Raw genomic sequence first — 25,315 nt, forward strand, 5'->3', positions numbered from 1 at the left:
CTACAGAGTTTATTAGAAAGAATAATTATTTCCATCCGAGGGATCAGGCAATTTTCTTTCAGGATGTGGCACTATCATTACCCAAAACATGAAGGATAGCAAAGGTTTTTTTATGTGTTAATTAAGAAAGGAAGTCTTTTATTCAAGGAAATGAAGACCTTTCAATAGCAAAGTAGACAATGACAGGGGAACAGAAGGAAGAAAAGTCGAGGGTCATACCAGGAACAATGAGGTCACTGTTTTGAATAAAATGGAAGTTTGTTATAAAAAAGATGTGGAGAATAATAGATAAAGTCAGATTATTGAGAGCTTGTTTTTTAAAGGCAGGTTAAAGAATTTGGAAACAATTGGGAATCAGTCATATGATTTAAGCAAGAAAATAAAACAAGTGATCATTTGGGAAGTTGAATTTAGTAGTTGCAACGACAATAGGACTTTGTCATCCCACATACATTCAAAGTTATGGAGAAAGTATAGTAAAATCCAATCAGTACCTAAAGGAGTTTATTCATGGAAATGCTGTGAAAGAAAGTGGACTTGCTTGTGTACTCATATGTTTTCTCAAAATAGTACAGCTAAAAGGGATGAGAGACAAAATGGTACAATGGTTAAGAGCATGAGCTTCTAAGGTTGGCATCTTGGTTTCAAATTCTAGCTCAGTTCCCATGATTGGTTGTGTGAATTTGGGCAAGTCACTTAGCCTCTCTGAGTCCGCTTTTCATATGTAATATGGGGGCAATAATGATACCTACATAATAGGGTTGTTATTAAATGTTCATATATTAAAAAACACTTAAAATAATGCTTGGCATATTATAAGTACTACACAAATATTCTGTTTCCAGAGAAGGAGTATATATGCCATTTTCATATTATAAGTAGTAAATATTCATTGCAGAAAAATTAAAAGCACAACTAAGAAAAGGTGGCCCACAACTCAAAAGTTGCAGCTTTAAAACTTTTGGTAAATTATACATTTTTTTCCTATTGCTAAATATACATCTAGATCACCTTTTAAATAGCCACAGTGTATTTCATTGAATGAATGTTCCATAATTGCTCATCCATACCATTTTGGTTAGCATGTTTTGCTTTTATAAATGAGGCTGTAACAAACATTCTTGGAGTTTAATATTTGTACACATCATTATTGCATTAACAAATTATTAGAGGTAGAATTTCTGGTATAAGTGTGAAACTATGTTTATTTTTTTAAGCAATCACCTTTCACAATCTAAAGAAATCTGGCCTCTGGTCCTAGATTATCTGGATAGTCGCCTCAACTCATCACTCCTCATAGCTATAAAAACCCAAGAACTATTACTTATTTCTAGAATCTGTTACATTATCATTCCCATGAAAAACTACTGTACAACTTTTTCATTATTATTTTATTTTTTGTCTAGGGCCTCGGGCCATTGAATGGGGAGAAGGGGAAGGGGAAGAGGGAGGATAAAGGGGAGGGGGAAGAGGAGGGGGCAGGAGGCATAAGGAGCTGCAGGGTCCTTACACCTGTCCCAGGCCTTGCCCTCCACGCTGGTCACAGTCACTGAAGCAGCAGCAGCACACGCAGCATCCGGCCTGTGATGGTCCCAGCCTTCAGGCTGTCTGCAGGGTTAGGGGCCCTGTTACACAACTCACCATAATGGCAGGTGGAGATGAGCTGGTAGGTGAGGGGTTCTTCAGGGTGCTCGTAGGGAGTGGACAGCATGCAGCCTTTGTTGTTGCCAGGGCAGGTCAAGGATTCGGTCAGATCGTAGAAGATGCGGTCCTTGGTGCCACATGTGCCCAGGGGCAGAGCCATCACAAGGAGCAGTACCCAGCCAAGGACCATGGTGGCCTGGTGGCGGTGGGCCTCCTGGACCTGCTGAATGACACTCCGCACTCCCACAAGACTTTTGTCCCTGGATCTGGCCTCCCGGGGTCAGCACTTGGGAGTGTCCTTGGTTCCCAGCGCTCCGTGTCCCTCTCAGGAGCTTCTTCCTGACCACGGCTCCCGAGTCGCAGGGTCTCTGAAGCTTCCCCGGGACAGAGACAGCCAGTGGCTGCTGCCCCAAGAGAATCTTTGTGAAGCGGAATGGGGTGACCTCACAGACCCCTCAGGGTTCCACTGGCCACTCTGGGGGTGAGGTCATGGGTTGGGGAGGAGTGTCACAATCTGTGTGGTAACTTTGGAAAAGGCCAAAATATATTAACATTTAAATTAAAAATGATTAATTGGTAACCACCCCCAAAATCATGGCTAATAATTTGGTGCAGGTATTTCCATTTATTTTTTTAAATGTGTATATTTATGTGTAGATACTGAATAGTAAAATATACACAGAAAATCAAAGACAATTTATGTTTGGTATGTGCTTTCTTATTAATATGTCATGAATATTTTTCAACGAATAGAATATTTGTCATGATAGGTATGTTCATGGATGCCAAGAATTCCATTATATGAATGCAATTTATTCTACTTGAGGGATTTTGTTTCAGTTTTTCACTGGTATAAGTGACAGAATTGATTGAGATTTCTTGTCATATGTCTCTATGTATATTTCTAATATTCCCCTAGGAAAATTTATAGATGTAAAATTTTTTGGTTGAAAGGAATGAATATATTTAAAGTTTTAAAATGTTTTCATGTAATCTTTTAAATTGAAGGATAAGAGATGCATATTGAAGTGCACAAATCATAAGAAATTGATGGATTATTTAAAAGTTAGCATACCCATGCTTCTAATATGCAGATCAATAATTAGAATATTAGCCGAGGAGCCTCTCTCACGTTCCTTCCTAGTTATTAACCCTTTCCAAGCTATTGCCCTTATCCAAAGATAAGCACTCTTCTGAACTTTAACATCTATATTAGTTTTATCTGCCATTGAAATTAATATGAGTGGAATCATAGAATATATGCCCTTATGTTTTTTTTCTCCTATTCAACATTACTTTTGTGAGATTTTTCTATGATAGTGCATGAGTCATAGTCTTGTTAATTTATTCTCTTTACACTATTCCATTGTGTGGATATGCCACAGTTTACCCAGTCTACTGTTGGTATCCATTTGCTTTATGTCTATTATGAATAATGCTGTTATGATATGCATGTCCTTTTCTGCATATCTGTAACCATTTATTGGAATCATTCACTCCTCACTTAACTAAAGTGGCACCATTATCACAAATTAAGTAAATATTATAGTCTATTTGTTTTCACAGCAATATCATACAGAATTAATAATAATAAATGATGATATCTGGTTGTAAGCATCCTATTTTTTCCCCAAGGCTAAAGATACTAAGTATACAAATACATTTTATTTTATATTTTATTTTTCAGTTACAGTTTACCTTCAATATCATTGTGTTTTAATTACAGATGTATAGCAAAGTGGTTAGAAAACCATGTATTTTAACAGAGTGGTCCCCTGCCCCCCCCCCCCAACTGCTTCAAGTACCTGCTGGCCCCACTTATACTCATCCCAATATTACTGACTATATTCCCTGTGCGTTTAAACCTTGTTATTCTTCAAGATTGCCTTGAATATTCTTGGCTCTTTGGATTTCCATATAAATCTTAGAGCTGTCATATCAATTTTATTAAAAACTAACTGTTGCTATTTTTGATTGAGATTGCATTGAATTATCAAATTATTTGAAAAGAACTGATATCTTTGCAATATTGGATCTTCCAATATGTTCCTCCAATTGGTTTCTTCCAATAGAGGAACAAGGTATCCTCCTATATAATAAAAGCGTAATATGCTAAGTGTCTGATGGATTGGTGGACCGCTAGACCAGTTACTATGATGCACACTGACTGCCAGGGGGCAGATGCTCCAACTGATAGGTTAGCTTGCTTCTGGGGTCTGGCATATCGGGACTGGGCAAGAGGGCTGGACATGCCCTGGAGCCCTCGAGTGGTCCCTACCCAGCTGGCCGGCCCCGATCACCAGCCAGGCTGAGGGACCCCACCCGTGCATGAATTCGTGCACCAGGCCTCTAGTATTCCTATATTTGTTTAGTTGTCCCTTAATCTCTCAGTAATGTTTCTACTTTTTCAGATAGAAGTCTTGCTTTTTGTTTTGAATTATCAAATTACTTCCTACAAATATAACTTATGTTCCAACAACCATCATAAGACTGCTTATTTTTCAGAACTTTGACAAATACCTTATATAAAAGAAAATATAATAGGCAAATGATGACATATCATTGCTGTTTAAATTTGCATTTTGTTGATTACTTAGTGATTGGACTTTTCTCTTGTTTATTGGTTGTTTGCATTTTGTGTCAAATTCCTGTTTACATTCTTTATCCAGTTTTCCCATATATCCTCCATCTCCCTTCATTTATTGAATGTTCTTTTTACGTGTAACAGTGTTACCCTTTGATAGGTGCTGTAAATATTTCCAGTTGTCATTTGCTTTTAATTCTGCTACTTGGACTTAATTTCTAAAAGAATAACACAAACATTATATTTAATAGTTTATTTACATTTCTTTCTACTTCTAAAGGGCTTCCCCATGCCAGTATTTTATTCTACTTCTGTTATTAATGTTTTTTAATCCTCTCCAAATGATATGTTTTTATTGATTTTTAGAGAGAGAGCAAGGGAGAGACAGAGGAGAGAGAGAGAGAGAGAGAGAGAGAGAGAGAGAGAGAACGGGGATCAAACCCACAATCTAGGTATGTGCCCTGACTGGCAATCAAACTTACATACTTTTGGTGTATGGAATGATGCTCCAACAAACTGAACTATCCAGGCAGGGCTGTTATCATTATTATTATTTTTAAATATATTTTTATTGATTTCAGAGAGGAAAAGAGAGGGAGAGAGAGATAGAAACATCAATGGCCAGGCCAGGGATGTTATTATTAATATTTTATACTTATTACTGTAATTTCTCTAGAATATCTTTGGTGTAAAATAAGAAGTCAGTATTTAATATATGTTTCTTTCTAAGACAAACAGCTCTGCTTATCCTAATGATAAAATTTCTACACATTTGGAAATAAAAATTCAGAAATTGAAAGGAATAGAAACTAATCTTGTGTGAAATTAGGTCAAGACTCAGTTAGATACTAAATTAACACATAAGAAAACTGAATGTTTTTAATTGTTTTCTTTCACCACAGGGGATATGTTTTATGAAGAGCATGATTTTATAATACTTAAAAAGATTATTGGAAAGAAATAATACATTTTACTAGTTAAGTGATTTACATTAGTATTTTGATAAGAATATGAAATAGTAAATATAATAGTAAATTGTTTTAAAACATTTAGAAACTGTCATAAATCTTACTCAGTCTTAATCATAAACTTCACATCTGCTATTTTTTTCCATGAAGTATGTAGGAGAATAAATCAATTCCTGAATACTGTTTTGAATTGGGTGGAGGAGCACAAAAGTCATGTTAGATGATCTCAAATTCCACCTTACCATTAATTAAGTGATATTATCATAAGAAAATAATCATAGGATTTTTGTCCATCAGCGTGGCTCAGTGGTTGAGTGTCGACTTATGAACCAGGAGGTCGTGTTGCGATTTCTGGTCAGGGTACATGCCCGGGTTGCAGGCTCGATCCCCAGTGGTCTTGCAGGAGGCAGCTGATTAATGATTCTCTCTATCATTGATGTTTCTCTCTCTCTCCCTTCCTCTCTGAAATCAATAATGATATATTTAAAATAATCTTATCTAATAATAGACAAACAGGGTAATTAACCATACCTCCGTTATGCTTCCCATTGGCTAATCAGGGCGATATACAAATTAACTGCCAACCAAGATGTTGGCTGGCAGCCATGCAGCTGAAGCGAACAGGAGGCTTGCTTGCTCCAGTGATGGAGGAAGCCAAGGCTCCCTGCCTGCCTCGGCCCCACTCTGAGCTCCGGAAGCAACAGCTCCAAAAGCAACAATGTTTCAATTATAGAAGCTAAACTAACCCCAGATACATGCTTTCAGCCAGCTGGGGCCTCAGAGCTGGAGCCGGCTCTCAGCTCCAGTGACAGCTATAGAAGGTAAATAAATCCCAGAATAAAAAGAAAAAGAAAAAGAGGAGAAGCTGGGAGCTTAAGTCACCCACCAGCCTGAAAACGGCCCTCAGCCCCTCACCCAGTCTGGCCAGGCACCTCAGTGGGGACCCCCACCCTGAAGGGGGTGTGACCAGCTGCAAACAGCCATCAGCCCCTCATCCAGGCTGGCCAGGCACCCCAGCGGGACCCGCACCCTGATCCGGGACACCCTTCAAGGCAAACCAGCCGGGCCCCACCTGTGCACCAGGCCAGGCCTCTGTCCTATATATTAAAAGGGTAATATGCAAACTGACCCTAACAGCAGAAAGACTGGGAATGACTGGTCACTATGACACACATTGACCACCAGGGGGCAGACGCTCAATGCAGGAGCTGCCCTCTGTTGGTCAGTGCGCTCTCACATGGGGGAGCTCTGCTCAGCCACAAGCCAGGCTGATGGCTGCCAGCACAGCGGTGGTGGTGGGAGCCTCTCCTGCCTCCTCAGCAGTGCTAAGGATGTCCAACTGCAGCTTGGGCCTGCTCCCCGCTGGCAAGTGGACATCCCCCAAGGGCTGCCGGGCTCCAGAGGGATGTCTGATTGCCAGCTTAGGCCCAATCCCCCAGGGAGCAGGCCTAAGCCAGCAGGTGGTCATCCCCCAAGGGGTCCCAGACTGCAAGAGGGCACAGGCTGGGCTGAGGGACCCCCCCCCCCCGAGTGCACAAATTTTTGTGCACCAGGCCTCTAGTAATAATAATAATAATAATAATAATAATAATAATAATAATAGGATTGTTAACTGATGGCTTTAGATAAGTTATATCGTATTAATAATGATTTGTTATTAAAATATATAAAGTATAGTTCCTCATCACGATTTTTTGGGTGTGAAGAAAAGCTAGTAATTTTCTTTTCCAAATTAACTTATGTAACTGCAGAGGAAATCCATTTTTTTTTTTAAATATAGTGAAATGTCTCCCACCCCATCCACCATCTGTCCTACCCTCACCAAACAATGATTTTGGTTTCAGAAATATATCTACAAGATAAATTCCTAGAGCCCTGGCTGGTATGGTTCAGTTGGTTGGGCATCGTCTCATGCACTGAAGGGTTACTGGTTCAATTCTGGGTCATGGCACATGCCCAGGTTGTGGGCTCCATCTCTGGTTAGGGGGCCCACAGGCAGCAGCCAACTGATGTTTCTCTCTCTCCCTCTCACTTTCTCTCTCTCTCTAAAACTCAATAAAAATATTTTTTTATTTTTTTAAATCTTTATTGTTGAGATTATTACAGATGTCCCTCTTTCCCCCCATAGCTCCCCAACACCTGATTCCCACCCCAGCCCAGGCCCTTACCACCCTATTGTCTGTGTCCATAGGTACTGCGTACATGCATATAAGATCTTTGTCTAATCTCTTCCTGCACCCCCCACACCCCCTTCCCTCTGAAAATCATCAGTCAGTTCCATTTCCTGCCCGTGATTCTATTCCATTCACTAGTTTATTCTGTTCATCAGATTTTTTTATTCATTGATTTTTAGATTCACTTTTGGATAGATAAGTATTTGTTGTCGCTTTGTTGTTCATCATTTCTTTTTTATCGTTACCTTTTTCTTTTTCCTCTTCTTAAAGAATACCCTTCAGCATTTCATATAATACTGGTTTGGTGGTGATGAACTCCTTTAGCTTTTTCTTGTCTGTGAAGCTCTTTATCTGACCTTCAATTCTAAATGATAGCTTTCCTGGCTAGAGTATTCTTGGTTGCAGGTTCTTGCTATTCATCACTTTGAATATTTCTTGCCACTCCCTTCTGGCCTACATAGTTTCTGTTGAGAAATCAGCTGACAGTTGTATGGGTACTCCCTTGTAGGTAACTGTTTTTTGTTTGTTTTTTCTTGCTGCTTTTAAGATTCTTTATCTTTTGGCCTTGGCATTTTAATTATGATGTGTCTTGGTGTGGTCCTCTTTGGATTCCTCTTGTTTGGGGTTCTCTGTGTTTCAGAGATAAAGTTCTAGAAGTAAAAGTTATGGATCAAAGATTACATGCATTTAATAGATATTGACAAATTGTCTTCCACAAGGAATACACTAATATATACATCCCGCTGGCCATGTATGAGTCTGCATTTTCCACAACATTGGCAGCATGGTGTTTTCAGGCTTAGATTTCTGTCAGTGCATTAGATGAAATTTTCAAACCTCTCATTATGACCATGACTTACATTATTTTTGTGAGTTTAAAATCCATTTGTGTTCTGTTTTTATCAATTTTCCTTAACTTCTGTCCAATTTTCTTTTGGATTGTTGGCCTTTCTCTGGTTAGTTGGCAGAAGCTCTCTTATGTGTTAGGGATATTGGTCCCTTATTAGAGATGTAAGTCACAAATATTATTTTTATTTTGCAATTTTTCATTTGCCTTTGACTATGTTTGTTTTTTTGCCATGCAGAAGTCTCTCTTGTTATATAGTCCAATTTACTAATATTTTTGTCTGTTAATTAAAGCTTCCTAACATAAAGGTAAAATTACATTTTTATGTTGTTGATTACTCTAGACATGTATTGCTTCTTACCTTTAAAAAAGAAATTAATTCTCAATTTGGAAAATGTTTGTCTTTCATTCAAGAGCTATTTATTGAAAATCTAGCATATGTAGAAACCCAATTCACCCAGAAATCAAAGCTCTTTGAGGGAGACAACCATCAATAATAAATTAAATAGTGTAAGGTAAATGCTATGGTGGGCCAAAGAGCCGCATGTGGCTCGCGAGCTGCGGTTTGCTGACCACGGATCCAGAGCATTGCTCTAAAATGTTTACGTGGATTACTTATAATTCTTACAATGACCATATGAAACAGGTACTTATATTATCCTCATTCTATAGAGAAGACATTTAGAGTTAAATAACTTGGCTAATGTGCCAAGAAAGTGCTGGAACCAATAATTAAAACTAAGTAGCCTAACTCTAGACCCCACAATGTTGAACAGCATATCGTACTGCTTTCCAGATTATTTCAAATTCAACCCCAGTGTTATTCATTTATAGGGTTGTTCGGTGGATTAAACAAGATAATTAATGTGAAACTTCCAAGCATGGTGCTTGGTACATAATAAGCTCTTGATAAACATAACCTATAATCATTTTCTTAGGTTCTATTCTAATCCAAATAATTTTTTTTACTTCTTATTCTAATCTTCTGATTCTGTTTTACTTGGTTATACTAGAGCTCATAAACTATCACTCACAAAAATGCAAGTGAAAAGGCAGAGTGTCTGGCTTATAATACATGACACACCGTTATTTTTAATAAGTGAGTGGTTAAGTGAAGAATACGCTTCTTTAATTTTATTGGTTGGAGTTAGATTTTTGTTTGTGTGGATGTGTGTTTTCAATTTCCTAAAGAAGGTGTACTGTTTTCCAAGCATAGACTTTTTTGGAAAGACTATTACTCAATGATTTGTAATATACAAGTTAAATCCTAACATGTAACATGTAAGTAATCAATATAGTGCTCTTAAAATAATACCAAATACAGTAAATGTCTATAACATTTTATAACAAATAACTTTTGAAAATATTTCATTTTCCTTTTTTATTTAAATCATGGGAATCTTTTTCTTTTGTTTCCTTGCAGATTTCTAGAGACTTACCTATAAAACAAGGAGAACTTGAGGCTAACATAAAGGATCTTGGACAGCTTGAAGAGCAATTAAATCATCTGCTTCTGTGGCTGTCTCCCATTAGGAATCAGTTGGAAATTCTCAATCAACCAAATCAAAGAGGACCATTTGATATTAAGGTAGGAACTCTTTGCTTTAAATATTGTTTTCCAAAAGAATGGCATAACAATTAACTAAGTTTCTCATTTGTTATAATCATTATCATTGTTGGTATAATGTTGGTTATTATTATTTGACTCACCTTTTCTGTTTGTTTACAGCATTTACCAGCAATAATATATTCATTAAATTTATATCATTAGAATGCCTTCATCATATTTACTACTACAATCTATTTTCTTTTTTAATATGTTTTTATTGATTTTAGAGAGAGAGGAAGAAGGAGAGACAGACAGACAGACAGACAGACAGACATTGATGTGGGAGTGTGAGAGAGAAACATCAATTGGTTGCTTCCCATACACACACCCCAACTGGGGATTGAACCTGCAACTTGGGTATGTGCCCTGACCAGGAATCGAACTGGTGACCCCTCAGTGCATGGGACGATGCTTAACCAACTGAGCCATATTGGCCAGGGCACAACCATTTTCCATACCTCTTTTAATTGCACTTAGTATGTTTGTAGACTTTTTATCCATAGCTGAAGTCATTTAGGACATTAGGTACCTACAAAAATAAAGTATAGTCTCTTTAGTAGACTTTATATAAAGCCCTCTAAGACTGACTCCAGTTTACCTTTCTCTCCTCTTATTCTGCCAAAACCTCTCCTTATAGTCTAGCCAAAACACATTATATCGTATCTTTATAAGCATGTAGCTTGATGGCATGTCTTTGTTCTTGATCTTGTCTCTTCTTACATGACTTCTTTCTCTTTTTTCTGATGATTAATTTTCTTCTATCTTTCAAGACTGAATTCAGTATCATTGCTTCTTCAAAGCTTGCTTCTATAGTCCCAAGTAGACTAAAAAACCCTTTTCAGATTTCTTATAAACTTCTGTATCTATCTCTAATAGCCTTGTATGTTGATTTGCACAGACCTGACTATCTCATCACACTGCTCTTTGAATGCAGAGGGCATCTTCTTATCTTTCTTATCCACCTTATTTCTGAATAGCCTCAGGGCTCAGCATATGGCAGGTGATTGTTAGTATTTTTGAATCAATGAATAAAGATGCTTAATGAGTCAACCATGGTAATGAGATGATGCAAGTAAGCCTATGGTTCATACAAACATGCCAATTAGACACCATGACCTCCTCTTTTAGTGTCCCTGTTAACATTGATTGTTTCTATCTTCTCTCCCTTTCCAGGAGGGTATTCTATGAACGTGTCCCAACATGATGCCCCATTTTACATCTCCTGTGGGCCAACAACATTAAGTAGGCAATCAAATAAACCAATCAAAATAAAAGCTCAACCTATTAATTAATGTAATGGGCAATTTCAGACTAAATATGCTAAGTAGCATCTTTAAGAATTTTTTCTTTTAATTTATTGACCAAAATTCTTCCATGTATTTACTTCATAAGATTATAATGATCTAACATTTTTGTCTACATGTAGTTGCTATTTTTCTAGGAAATAAAGCAAGGATAAAAAGAAGTGTAAGGATCATCTAGAAAAGTAAAAGGTTAGGAAAGATGGGCTTGAGTGACGCTAAGAAGAGTGCGAGCTTTGATATAACTAAAATGAGTTATATTTGCTAAGTACACTCCACTACTTTTACCCCACCTCTTCTTGATATTTATGTCTAACATTCTGATAGCTAAAGCAGATGACACTGTGTCAGTCACAGGTAAACATCATTTCATCAGTGCAAAACCTAGGCTGTTCAGCCAGTGGATGGTATTGGATTCAATCTGATGATTAAATGCAAGTCACAATAGGCTTTACCCAGAACACATTAAATTAACTTTAAGAAAGAATACAGTGCCCAGCTGGCATGGCTCAGTGGTTAAACATCAACCTATGAACCATAAGGTCATGGTTTGATTCCTAGTCAGGGCATATGCCTGGGCTGCAGGCTCGATTCCCGGTGTGGGGTGTGAAGGAGGCAGCCGATTGATGATTCTCTCTCATCATTGATGTTTCTCTATCTCTCCCTCTTCCTTCCTCCCTGAAATCAATAAAAAATATATTTTAAAAAAAGAAAGTATGCAGGACAGCTAACAACACAGCCTGTACAGTGATGGCACAGTGGAGGTATTAACACTAAGACGTGACTTCTGATGCACCAGTCACAGGGTTTTTGGGTCATGTGTGGTCACAAAAACAAGACTGGATGAGAGCGAAACCACATCATCATTAAGGGAAGGCATCAGTTCTAGGATTTCTTAGTTTCCCACCTATCTAGTACATAGTGTCCTCAGAGGTATTTGAAAAGCAACCATTCTTCAGTGTGACTGTGTCTTACTAATACTGACTTTTCATTACTTAATAATCTCAGCATAGAAGTATAGTTACTTGGTCCAATAAACAATGACCTCATCCACATTCTCAATTATATTGGATCTAATTTATTGTTTTTTTAATTTAAAATCTTTATTGTTTATAGTATTACATATGTCTCCTTTTTCCCCCATTGACCTCTCCCTGGCAGCTCCCACCCCCATCCCCAGCACATGCCCTCACTCCCTACTGTCTGTGTCCATTGTTTATGCCTATATGCATGCATACAAGTCCTTTGGTTGACCTCAGGCCCCCCTCAACGCTCCCCCCCACACACACACCCTCCCCTGCCTTCCCTCTGAGGTTTGACAGTCTGGATGATGCTTCTGCGTCTTTGGATCTATTTTTGTTCATCAGTTTATGTTGTTCATTATTTTCCACAAATAAGTGAGATCATGTGATATTTATCTTTCTCCACCTGGCTTATTTCACTTAGCATAATGCTCTCCAGTTCCATCCATGCTGTTGTGAATGGTAAGAGCTCTTTCTTTTTTATAGCAGCTTAATATTCCATTGTGTAGGTGTACCACTGTTTTTTAATCCACTCATCTGCTGATGGGCACTTAGGCTGTTTCCAAATCTTAGCCATATGAAATAGGGGTGCATATGTCCTTTCTGATTGGTGTTTCTGTTTTCTTGTGATATATTCCTAGAAGTGGGATTACTGTGTCAGATGGGAGTTCCCATTTTTAATTTTTGAAGAAACTCCATACTGCTCTCCACTGTGGCTGCATCAGTCTGCATTCCCACCAGCAGTGCACGAGGGTTTCTCCACATACTCACCAGCACTTGTCGTTTGTTGATTTGTTGATGATAGCCATTCTGACAGGTGTCAGATGGTACCTCATTGTCATTTTGATTTGCATCTCTCAGATGATTAGTGACTTTGAGCATGTATCTTGGCATTCTGTATGTCCACTTTTTGAAAAGTGTCTATTTAGGTCCTTTGCCCGTTTTTTGATTGGATTCATTACCTTCCTTTTGTTAAGTTGTATGAGTTCCCTGTAAATTTTGGAGCAAAATGCTTATCAGAGAAAACATTGGCAAATATGTTCTCCCATGCAGGAGGCTCTCTTGTTGTTTTGTTGATGGTTTCTTTTGCTGTGCAGAAGCTTTTTATTTTGTTGTAGTCCCATTAGTTTATTTTCTCCTTAGTTTCCATTGTCCTAAGAGCTGTATCTGTAAAGATAGTGCTATGAGATATGTCATATTTTGCTGCCTATGGAATCTTCTAAGAGTTTTATCATTTCATGTCTTATGTTTAAGTTCTTTTATCCATTTTGAGTTTATTTTTGTGTATGGTGTAAGTTGGTGGTCTAGTTTCATTTCTTTTGCATGTATATGTCCAGTTTTCCCAACACCATTTATTGAAGAGACTGTCTTGACTCCATTGTATGCTCTTGCCTCCTTTGTGAAATATTAATTGAGCATAATGTATTGGGTCAATTTCTGGGTACTCTGTTGTTCCATTGGTCTATATGTCTGTTCTTATGCCAGTACCAGGCAGTTTTGAGAACCATGGCTTTGTAACATATCTTGATATATAGTATTGTGATTTAGTTTCTTGATTTAGTATTGCAAAGAGGAAAGGCCATAAACTCTTTCTTCCCAATTAGAAAGAGCTTTTTGTAACTCACAGATAAAAGCGTATTTCTTTCTAACATAATATTCAGTTAAAATGTGCTTCTTCATAATATGATGAAAAATATCTAATCTTAGCTCTCTCTGTATGTTGAATGTTTTTAAAAGTTGACAAAGTCCTATGATACAAATGAATGTTGTCGACCCAACAGAAGTGAACCTGGAATGGTTCACAAATATTGAAAACATGCATTGGGCCTTTGTTTGTCCGTGGCCCATAGGTTCCTGCCAAACAGGTTCCTGCAGTTGGGAATGAAGGCCACTCTAAGCTCTGTTAATCACTTTCCTTTATCAAAGCTACAAGTCATCACTCTTGATGCTGTGTATAGTTTCACAAAATCCTGATATTTGTCTCCCGCAGCTTGGTCTAACTCACTGAGGGGAGAAGCAGCTTGTTTTTTTGTTTTGTTTTGTTTTGTTTTGTTTTCTGGCAGTAAAACTCCTTGGCTTCAGTCCTCTGTGCATATTCTGAGTTTTTCATCTCTGGAGTGTAGATTTCAAAAATATTCCTTTAGCCTTTTTCTTCTACTCACAGCTGTATAACACACACACACACACACACACACACACACACACACACACACACACACACCCCTAATAAGATTTTTAAAAATAATGACTGGAGAGATTCCCTCCATAATTCTCATACCCCTACCTTGTAATCAGGAAGTTGTGACCTGTCTGAATAATTAACTAACTTACCTAGTTCTTGATTTTCCATTGTCTAGTTTCTCTCTACAGTCACTGTCTAAAAATGTTATTGAGATTACACAGAGTTCTTCTGCTTTAAGCTATGTGAATTTATTTTTAAAAAATATATTTTATTGATTTTTTTTACAGAGAGGAAGGGAGAGAGATAGAGAGTCAGAAACATCGATGAGAGAGAAACATCGATCAGCTGCCTCCTGCACACCCCCCACTGGGCATGTGCCCGCAACCCAGGCACATGCCCTTGACCGGAATTGAACCTGGGACCTTTCAGTCCGCAGGACGACGCTCTATCCACTGAGCCAAACCGGTTACGGCAAAGCTATGTGAATTTAGACTGTACAACCAGCTATAGCCTTCTGCTTAAAGAGATTAAACTTTTTTTCAGTTAAAGAAAGGTGGGAAGCCCTAGCCGGTTTCGTTCAGTGGATAGAGCATCACCCTGAGGACCGAAGGGTCCCAGGTTTGATTCTGGTGATGAGCACGTACCTTGGTTTCAGGCTACTCCCCGGTCCGGGCCCTGCTCAGGGTTCGTGCAGGAGGCAACCAATTGATGTGTTTCTATCACATCAATGTTTCTCTCTGTCTTTCCCTCTCTCTTCCATTCCCTAAGAATCAATGGAAAAATATCCTCAAGTGAGGATTAACAAAAAAAAAAAAAAAAAAAAAAGAAAGATAGGGAAATGGACGTTGCTTAATTTTAAACTATTGGAAACCAAAATAAACTTTTCAAACAGTTCTGAGGACATGCCCATTTTTTAACATAGAGAAAGAAATACTTTCTTAAAAATCTGAGAAGTAAGGTAATGCAAAGGAAGTCAATGTACAAGCTGCCGTTTCCTCAATTTAAGTAACTCTTTTTTTGTCTGACAATGGTGGCAATGGCTACCTCTGAAACAAGGGGCCTACTGTTTTGCCATCCAGGTCATTTGTTTTCTCTAGTCAAATTCTGAACACTAGTAAGACAAATATGTAATACCCTCTGTGAGCCTCAGTTTGGCCTGCTGGGCACTTCATGCTTATTGATGAAATGCAGCTAGCTGTGTAATGAAATCCAAATTTTTAAAAAAGCCTTAAGGGCTCTGTTCTAATACATTGTTTATGTTGGAGTGAAAATTGACTGCACATCGCTTAGTTTGTGCAATTTACTCTGGAAATATTCCTATTCAGGAAATCCTGCAAATAGCAATATTCATCTCTAAAATCACCTCACAAAACCCTTAGCAAGCTGAGAAACATAATAAATGAGATCGTGATGTAGAGGGTAAAAATTAGGCATAATCACAACCCTTTCCCATCAGTCAGCTCACTAGAAGGCATGCCTGTGAATTTTGATTTTCAAATGTACTCTCAATTTAGCCATAAAATATGTTGATTTCAGATTTTAGAAATGATAATTAAATGCTAAGAACCAGGGACCAGTTAAAGTTTCTATAAAAGGTCTTATGATTTTAATCTTTAATGAATGTTTTCAGTAATGAGCTACAGGTATACTGTTTATCTGACATAGAAGTGCCTAACTACTGCTTTTCAAACTTTTTATTAAAATATGAGGTAGGGGGGAAACACATAATTTTATGTTAAGTTTTACTGATTGAAATGCTTTCATATTGACGACAGGGAGTATTTTTTCCTCTCCTCAAAAATGACTTTCCTTCTGTGGTCTGTGAATAAATATGACATACTACTCTGCTGGTTCTTCCTTACCATGTAAAAAACTTAATTCCCCATGTCAAATCCACACTGAAAACTACCAAAGGACACATTTGTAGTGACTGAATGATAAAGTATCTGAACACCAAAATCCTCTCTGCAGAGGATTATCAAAGAAAAATTGCACTGGATAACTTAATAAGCAAGGAAGACTTTAAGACTATTGCAATAGGAGAGAGAGATTGAACTCAATTCCATTGAAACAAAAGGTAGGAAGGATTTTAAGCATGGGAATTAGCCAGTGGAAAAGAACTGGAGAACATTAGAGAGGAAGTTGGTTAATGTGATTAAGCCATCTGTGTCTACTAATTGTCACTTTTTGAAGGTAGGCTACCATCCTCCCACAGAGACAGGGAGACAGGGTGCTATCATGCCTAATATTTCCATTTCAAAGGGATGACTCTCAACTCCTTGAGACTTTTCTGTGTTGTAGATTAACCTCTCAAAGAGGCAGAGAAGGAATGTATAATTGAAAGTTTTCTAAAGTAAATGTGCTTAGGAAAGAGAGACCAAGGCCATAATCAGGAAGAAACCTGTCTAAAGTTTAGTCAAGCTAAGGAGAATATTAAGACCATTTTTGTCATTCCTGTTTTATTCAAGGGAAACCAGGGCAGTTGAACAACTTAGGAGAGCTAATGCATATAGTTCATTACAGAAACTTTCTGTTCTTGAAGGACTCATTGAACTGACTTTGAGACTTGGTAACAGAGGATATTTGCTGGATGGTTTGAGCAATCAGGTATTTAATGAAGGGGATTTTGGGAAAGTAAGAAGAAAATTAAAAAAAAAAAACCACTAATGGTTGGCAGACTATAAACTCAGTTTTCAAGTCCAGGGGCAGCCAGTTGAGAAGATTTCTAGAGCTTGTTTTGGGAACATCTTTTGATGGTGGACATAAGGTGGTAGTAGTCATTTGATGACATTTTCAATGTTTTCGATGATGGCAGACATTGGAGAGGTTTGGGGAAGATTGTCCACAGCCATGGTTATTTCCTGGAGCAGAATATGAAAGATACGAGAGTTCCAATGAGCTTCCTGAGAGGCCCACACAGCAGCATCTCCAGGCATGAAGGTTATCCATACATAATCAATCTATGGTGCTGATGAGTCCTTTGAAGTGTATATCAAGTTTTCCAACTTCAGCTCTCAGGAATTCGTTAGATCCTGGGGAGCATGTTCAACTGAAAGACAACCTAGAATCTGAATAAGGATTTGGACAGTCAGCTTTTAGTTTTCAGTAATGCCAAGTCAGGAGAATAGGAAAAAAATGGAAAATATTAGTGTAGAGCATTGTAGCCAGATATTAAAGGAAACTAGAATTTAAAATTTGGTAAGAACTGACAAAATTAGTAAGAAGTCAGGATCCAGTCCAATTGAAAGGTGGGTAACAAAGTCATGAAGTTTACAAGGAAATTCAAAATAGCTCAATGACAATGAACAGGACTAGAATCTAATAACCCACAAGGGTGCGCTGTAGTTTTCTATTAAAATATTTATTTATTTATTTATTTATTTATTTATTTATTTATTTATTTATTGTCTACAGTCACCTCTCATTTGATCAGGTACTCAAAGTAAGATTATTCTTATTTACAAAATAAGGCTGGGCTCTTTACTTAGAAAGGTACAGCAAGGATAGTAATTGACAATGCAGGGCTTTTAAGGTTTGTTTTTGCTGAAATTTTTTCATAAAGAATCTCATATTTGACTTTTTCAAGCCTCGTGAGGTTAGAAAGCCAAGCAAAGATCTTGCCATTAATTTGACTTCTATACTCAAAGTCCTCAAATTATCCAAAGGTTTTTCTGGGCCTGCCAGAAAGTGACCTTCCTTATTCACGTGTAAGTTTGGACATCTGTAAGCCAGGTACTAGGTCAGTTTTCCCAAGAAGGCTTTGTAAGCACTGTTTCCAAAAAGTCAGAAGTGGTTCCTTAAAACAGTCTGGTCATAACTAATTCTATGCACATCATTCTCAAATATGACTTTCCAGTCAAAACCTTGGTTATATAACTGATTTTCTCAATTATGTTCTAGTATGATGACAGATTCTTATTGAACTTATGTAAATAATTGTATCACCATGAAAATAAGAATTCTCAATAAGTATTTCTGAATTCTGGAAGGATCAATCCGGGGAAAATAAAGAGAAATGTTTCACTTCTGTTTACAAAAGTATAATCTTCTAAATTTCTATGAGTGATAAATAGCTTAAGAGAAAAACAAGCAGAGTCTCTTATGTCAAGAAAATGGACCATTAAAGCATCAGTAATATTCCAAACAACATCTCTAATCAAATCATTCTTCATCACTTTATTCAATTATATGTAATTGATTCTTGTTCTGTGTGATCTCAGGTTAGTGGCATCATAAACCCATCAGCTTCTCCACTAGAGTTCTGGAAATCCTGTTTCAGCTCAGTGGAATAGTATAAAAGTTATTTAAGCAAGACTATCAGAAGCCTGTGCCCTAGAGCACCTGACATAGTCCTTTCCATGGGGAAGGGAGAAACCAAAGTGACACCAACAAAGAAAACCCAAATGATATCTCTACAGAGAAAGAGTACTCTAAGTGCCAGAGAACTGCAGTTCAACCAAATGAGATCTCAGTGTTCCATGTTCTAAACCAATGGTAGCTTTCAAAGAAGTCTGGGACTCTAACCTAGCCTTAATAATAGACTCAGAATCCTAAGAATTAAAATCTGTCCTTTACGATGCTTCCAAAGACTATCTGGGGAACTGGATTTTTAGTTGGACTCAACAATAGAACCCCAGGCAGTCAGTGAGGAGTGTGGCCATTTTTCACAATATTAACTTTTTAGAAGCTAATGCCATCTAGTTAACTGTTTGGAATGCAATAATTCACATCTAAATAGTTACTCCCTTAGATAGATGTGTACCAGTTCAAGTTAAACTGAATATAGTTTCCAACTTAGTTTATTTTTATTTTTTAAGAGGTGAGATTGGGCAGGGTAGAAAGAGAAGAGGACACTGACATCTTTTATGTCTAATTTTTTCTAAAAAAATGTTTCAGTGTTTTCTATTAGGTATGAAAATATTTCTATGGAAGGTGTCCTGAAAAATTGGGTTGAAAGTTATTGGACAAAACGGTTCAATATCCTCATTCACTATGCAACTAGATAGAGGTGTATTGAAAATTAAAAATCCCTCTGAGTGCAGGTTATTTCTGGGCAAGAGAATAATTCTATCTCCAGTAAACCCTGAAGATTGTTTAATTTGATTATAAGTGGAATTCAGCATCAACTTTTCTTTTGAACACTAGGGATCATAATTCTTTCTCTTACTTTTCATCCCTTCTACTCAACCCCAAAAACCATTGCTGAATTTAGGTAGCATGATAATAGGGAGAGAAGCAAAAGACCCAAGTTTAAATCCCAGGTCTGACACTTAACTGGCTTTATGATATTATTTAATTCTTACTCTTCTTCTGGTTTTCCTACTTATTAAAAACTAGAGGCCTGATTCACAAAAATTCGTGCAAGAGTAGGCCTTCCTTCCCTCGGCTACTGGCACCGGCATCACTCCAGCATCCAAGACCCGGGCTGGCTTCCCTCGGGCCACCTGCAGACACCCAGGACCCAGGCTGGCTTCCCTCTGGCCCCGGCTTCCTCAGGAAGGATGTCCAGAATGACGTCCAGAAGGACATCTGGTCTAATTAGAATATTACCCCTTTATTATTATAGATGAAAGATTTGAGTGTCACCTCAATAAATTCAATAAAAAGGCAGAAAAAAATGAAAAACTGAGCCAATTATCTTGGAACCCCATTGGCTTAAGGTAAAAGTAAGGTGGGGACATTTTTTTAAGGCAATAGTAAGATAGGGTTGATGGGACCTTTCTTGCTGTAGCTGAAATTTTGATAAAAGCCCCTAAAAAAATTAAGCTTACAAAATAGCCTCTTTTTCCAAAGAAAGTGGCAGCTAGCTACCAGAAAACCACTCCAAAAAAGATTGCAAATAGTCATGAGATTATCATGTTTCAACAAACCAAATTGCGCCTAAAAGAAGAAAATTATAAAGAAGACGAGTTTCTTGAATTGAGGATTACTGGAATAGAGTTCAAGTAGGATTAACACTTCGTGGTACAAGGGGAAATTGCTATGGCTTTTACAATTTCCTTCTTCATGAGGAAGGGGAGAAGAGTGCTTTTCCTCTTCCCCTGTCAAGCCAAGGAGGGATCCAGAACAACCTCCATTATGGTGCTATTCAAACTATTCTGCTTATAAAACTCTCAAAATAGATTTTTTAAAAAGCACTATGCTCTTGCCCATTTTAAAGTCGACATCTATTTTCTCTCCTGACATATTATAAATATTGACATTTTAAAATGTTGCATTACTCATTTGAATGTATCCAGTGGAATCCAAATACCATGGCAATATGATATCTACCATCATCCACTTAAAAATACACCAAACAAGTTCATCTTTAATAAATAGAAGTTTCATATCAGTCCTCTTTCTTCTTTAAATCATATTTCCATTCCAATTTCCCAAAGAATTATACTTTAATGTAATATATATGTATGCTATAAAGTCTTTTATTAATCACTCTATCATACTTCCGTATGACAACTCTATCTATGTGGATTTAAATTCAATTTTTAAAAACAATTCCCTTGACTACAAGACTCTAAAATCTTTAGAGTATTTTAAAAAATATTTTAGATTGAGTTATAGCTTCCATTATTATTAATACTAAGTACACCTAGTAATAACCAAATTTCCTAAATATATGGAACTTTTGATAAATATTAAGCATACTAAGATTTTTATTAAAAATGAATCTATTAATGAGATGGATGGGTAAGTGCTTAATGATACATTGTTTAAAGGAAGAATTAAGTCATCAGTATTTTGAATTGTATTTTGATTTGGCATAACTGTGTCTTGGGTATAATGCATCTTTGGGATATGTCAGAGGAGGCATGCTTTTATTTTGTAAAGTTGGAGGACTGTCATTAACCAAAAAGTGGTTAATGAACATTTAAGTTGTTTTCAAGCTTTGTTACTGTGACAAAAACTGGGGATGATAATTGAAATTATATGTGTACCACAGGGACCAACCCGGGAAAAAAATCCCTTGGAAGCTAAGAATCTGGAAACTGATATCATGAACATCACCTATTGTCCACATATTCCTAGAAAAGCCTTTGTGTACCTCATTCTGAAAATTGCCACTCTAGGAGAGATGAGCATTCTATGATAAGAAGTAAAGAACAACGCAGTCCCTGGCTGAACAGTGGTTAAGCCACCATAGCATCCTCACAGCCCATGCCTTTAGGCATTTCAGAGTTCCTTACTGCATCAGTACTTGTATCACAATGTTGACTCTTCCGGAACTTACTAGTTTCTAAAATTGCCAGCTCTTTTTAACATGTACTGTTTCTAGTGTACATTTCCTTTGTCTTTGTGTAGTCTACCTTTTGGAAATAGGTACAGGGCTGTCAGCCTCTTCCCCGGGCCTACTCAGGTTTATCCAGCAAGGTCACTGACATTTAGCATATTATTATTATAGATGAAAAAATTGAGTGTCACCTTAATAAATTCAATAGCCTCCCATTTTCTAATCCATCAAGACCAAGTCAGAGAACAGACAAGTAGCCCACCACCACTGGAAGGCAGAATCTGTTGCTAACATTGCTGCCGTGTGTATGGTTTCTAGTTCATCTCTAATGATTTCAGTTTTACATTTTTACTGACCTTGTCTTCTACTCACAGCCTTCTCCCCTGCCTCAGTTCTGATCATTCTGTCCCCCACTAACCTCTCCCTTTTTCTGCCCATCCCTAAGAATGAAGACCTGTACTTAATCTCAAACTACTAGAAGCCTTAATACATGTGTTAACCCATCAATCCAGTTGATGGTAGAAATGGAGAGGAGGTGATCTTCAAGTCCTGATTCTATAATATATTGCAGTCTCTTAGTTTCTTTGGAACTTCAGATTTGATATGTTTGCCTTCTATAAACTTTATGTTGTGAAAAAATTCTCAAATAGGCTGAATCCTAAGAGAGACCTGCATCACATCACTGGAAACCTCCCTAAATTTTGACATCAATTCAACGGTCAATTTCCTTTGGTGGTTGTTCAATTAGTTACCAAACCCTAATTGCTTTATTTCCTCCCCAGTTCATATGATTCTGTTTTTCCATAAGCATTCATTTGGAGACTTTATCAAATGTATTGCTGAAATGCACATGAACTTAATTTCCCTATATCCCTGATTAAGCTCTTTAGGCAGAAAAAGACATGAGGCTAAGCTAATGACATATCTATTCAGGTAACAAACCATTTATTAATTAGCTACAATGTCCTGATATGTTAAGTTGGCCCTCATTCTCAGTTTTCTTAGAGGTGAATTGATGTATAAATATATTTCAGTGTCTATATCAATGCAGAAACATTTTCAGTGCAGTATAGTGAGTACACTTATAGGATTCTGTGATAGCCCAAAATAGTAACACCCAACTCAGCCAAAGTGTTGTTTAGAGCACAGGTATTAAAGTGTGGTCCCTAGTCCAGTAACAGCAGCATTAGAAGCATCACCCCAAAGCTTGTTAGAAATGCAAATCCTTGGGCCTCTCCAGAGAACTACTGAATCAGAATAGATGGGCCTAAAACTCAAGAATCTATATTTTTTTGTTTGTGTGTCTTATTTTTTATTTATTTTTAAATTTTCTTTGTTGATTAAGTTATTACATATGCATCCTTATCCCCACATTCCCCACATTACCCCCACTCATGCCCTCACCCCCCCCCTATTGTCTGTATCCATTGTTTAGGCTTATATGCTTACATATAAGTCCTTTGGTTGATCTCTCCCTCTTACCCCCGCTCCCCTACCTTCCCTCTGAGGTTTGACGGTCTGATCAATGCTTCTCTGTCTCTGTTTTCTTATTCAGAATAGAGTTTGAGATAGAAAACTTCAGTTGTTACAGATCATGATATCATGGTATCTCTTATTCTATATATTCTGTTTCTATTTCATTGACCTTTGTCATGTCCATATAACTGATGCAAGATGAAATCCTGCTCCTATAAATAAAATATTAAAATAATAAATAAAAATATTTAAACTTTTTTAGTCTTACAAACCACCAGAGGACATTCACACTTACTAAAGTTTATAAAGCTCTGGTCTCAAGAAAGTATCCCTAGAAGATATTATACTGAACTGGATCTTTAAAAAATGAGTAGGAATCAATAAAGTGAAATGTGGGTAAGGGAAGGAAAAAGGTTCCAGAGAGAAGAAGCAACAAGAGGACTTTGGTAATAAGGATGAAGAAGAAGAGATAGTTTAAATAACTATTTTTTCAAGTAGCTGTTGGTGACTTATTGATGAGTTATGAAATCAAGTTAATGGGTAAAATAAAATAGAATAAGATAGTATAAGGTACATAGGATACAATACAAATTATCACAATATTTTTCATGTGATAGGGTAACTATTGTTTTGTGAAATTTGTTTTTGTTAGGCATTTTATTTTTGTTTCTAATTTTAATAGAATCTACTCATTCATTTTATATGAAATGAACTAATTAGTGTTCTGTCAGTAAGTTCACATGGGGTTAATTATTGCAAAGTTGAGAATAAATTCACCCTTCTATGGCAGACTTTAAAAGTGAAAATTATTTTACTTAGTGAAAATATAAAGCTTCTTGTGGTACAAAGGTTAAAAGCGTAAAGGACATAAGTTCTCCCATATGTCTCTATCTTTCAGCCACCCAGTTTCTCTCCTCATAGGTTGCCAATGTTATCTGTTTCTTGGATGGCATTCCAAAGATAGAATGTGTGTGTTTGTGTGTGTGTGTGTGTGTGTGTGTGTGTGTGTGTTTATATTTATTCTTTCCTTTTCTCATCATCTTAAATAAACAGCTGATCCAGTACTATAAATATTGTTTCTCCACTCGTTTCTCTACTTAAAGATACATATACTGACAGTTACTTTCCATAATTGTAGTTCAAGAGCATTATCATTTTATAAAATTGCATACTATTATATTCTAAGGATGTACCATGATTAATTTAATCAATATTCTAATTAATGAGCATTTCATTTATTTTCAAGTTTTTCTCCTGCTGCAATATGACATAGCATAATATTCTATTCATGTCAGTTCATACATTATAACTATATCCAGTGACATTAGAGGAATGGTGGCATGAGAGGGCCCTTGTCCTCTCTCCGTGAAATGTCAACAAGTTATCCAACTATGAGTCAACAAAGAAATCCCCGCTCAACACAGATGCATGCCTGAGATACCTGTGCATTGAAACATCTAAAAGTGGGCAACCAGGAAGAATGAAAGAAAGTGCAGATGGCCCACAGACACAGCCCTGCAACTAGGAGCTTGTTGGCTCAGCCTGGAGAGGGGAGGAAGCCAGTGGTAGCAGGTACTTCCTTTGGCCAGGAGAAACAGTGAGCTGCAGGGGGGCAGCCCAGCAGGGAGAGCAGCAAGGGAACAAACAGTGTCTGAGTGAGCAGATGCCTGAACAGAGCACAGGGTTCTGCTGTGCAGCTCTCCACTCTCTGGCCAGGCTGTTATGTTTCAGACAAAGAAAGGAAACCACAGATCCCTGTCACGGCTGGGACTCCCAACATTCACCTCCTGTTGCCCTTAGAGTAGGGTCCAGGAGCAGATTATCTATAAACCAAGAGCTATTGCAGAAAAACCACTATTTCCCTCAGTGACTGATCCCCAGAAGGGGTGTTTGGGGTGGGACCCCACAGAAGTGGAGGTCAGTGGTCACCATTAAGGTGTGGGCAAATCTAACCCTATTCCCAGGTAGCGAGGTTGTACTGTCTAACAGAAGCCTCAGAGGTTCAAGACTGTGATATCACAGAGCTAAAAAAAATCTTGTGATTCAGTGCCATCTACTGGAAAATAGTAGGGAAACCTCTTCCAAAAATCTATGGGCCACGTTTACAGAGATAAATGCATAGGCAAAGAAAAACAGAAAATATCATGAATAACCAGAGTTATGAGGATGACCATTAAGAAAATGAAAAACCTCCAGAAAGCAAGCTGGAACACATGGAGATATGTGACATAAATGACAGAGAAGATTGCAGTTCTAGAAATACTCACTGAGATGTGAGAA

At 37.4% G+C, this 25,315-nt stretch overlaps 2 protein-coding genes across 2 annotated transcripts in view; one reads left to right on the plus strand and one right to left on the minus strand.

Moving 5' to 3' along the window:
* Positions 1-25,315, plus strand: part of DMD (dystrophin) — a 1,824,373-nt gene that overhangs the window by 992,504 nt on the left and 806,554 nt on the right. Inside the window, exon 46 of the mRNA XM_036304100.1 lies at positions 9,641-9,805. Within this exon, the coding sequence (XP_036159993.1) occupies positions 9,641-9,805 (165 nt within the window). The remainder of the gene's footprint in view (positions 1-9,640; positions 9,806-25,315) is intronic.
* Positions 1,547-1,834, minus strand: LOC118653365 (sperm acrosome membrane-associated protein 4-like). The gene has a single exon (XM_036304101.1). It carries the CDS (start codon positions 1,832-1,834, stop codon positions 1,547-1,549), a length of 288 nt encoding a protein of 95 aa, XP_036159994.1.

The sequence above is a fragment of the Myotis myotis genome, unplaced genomic scaffold (assembly GCF_014108235.1).
Source record: "Myotis myotis isolate mMyoMyo1 unplaced genomic scaffold, mMyoMyo1.p scaffold_m19_p_4, whole genome shotgun sequence".
Taxonomy (NCBI): Eukaryota; Metazoa; Chordata; class Mammalia; order Chiroptera; family Vespertilionidae; genus Myotis; species Myotis myotis.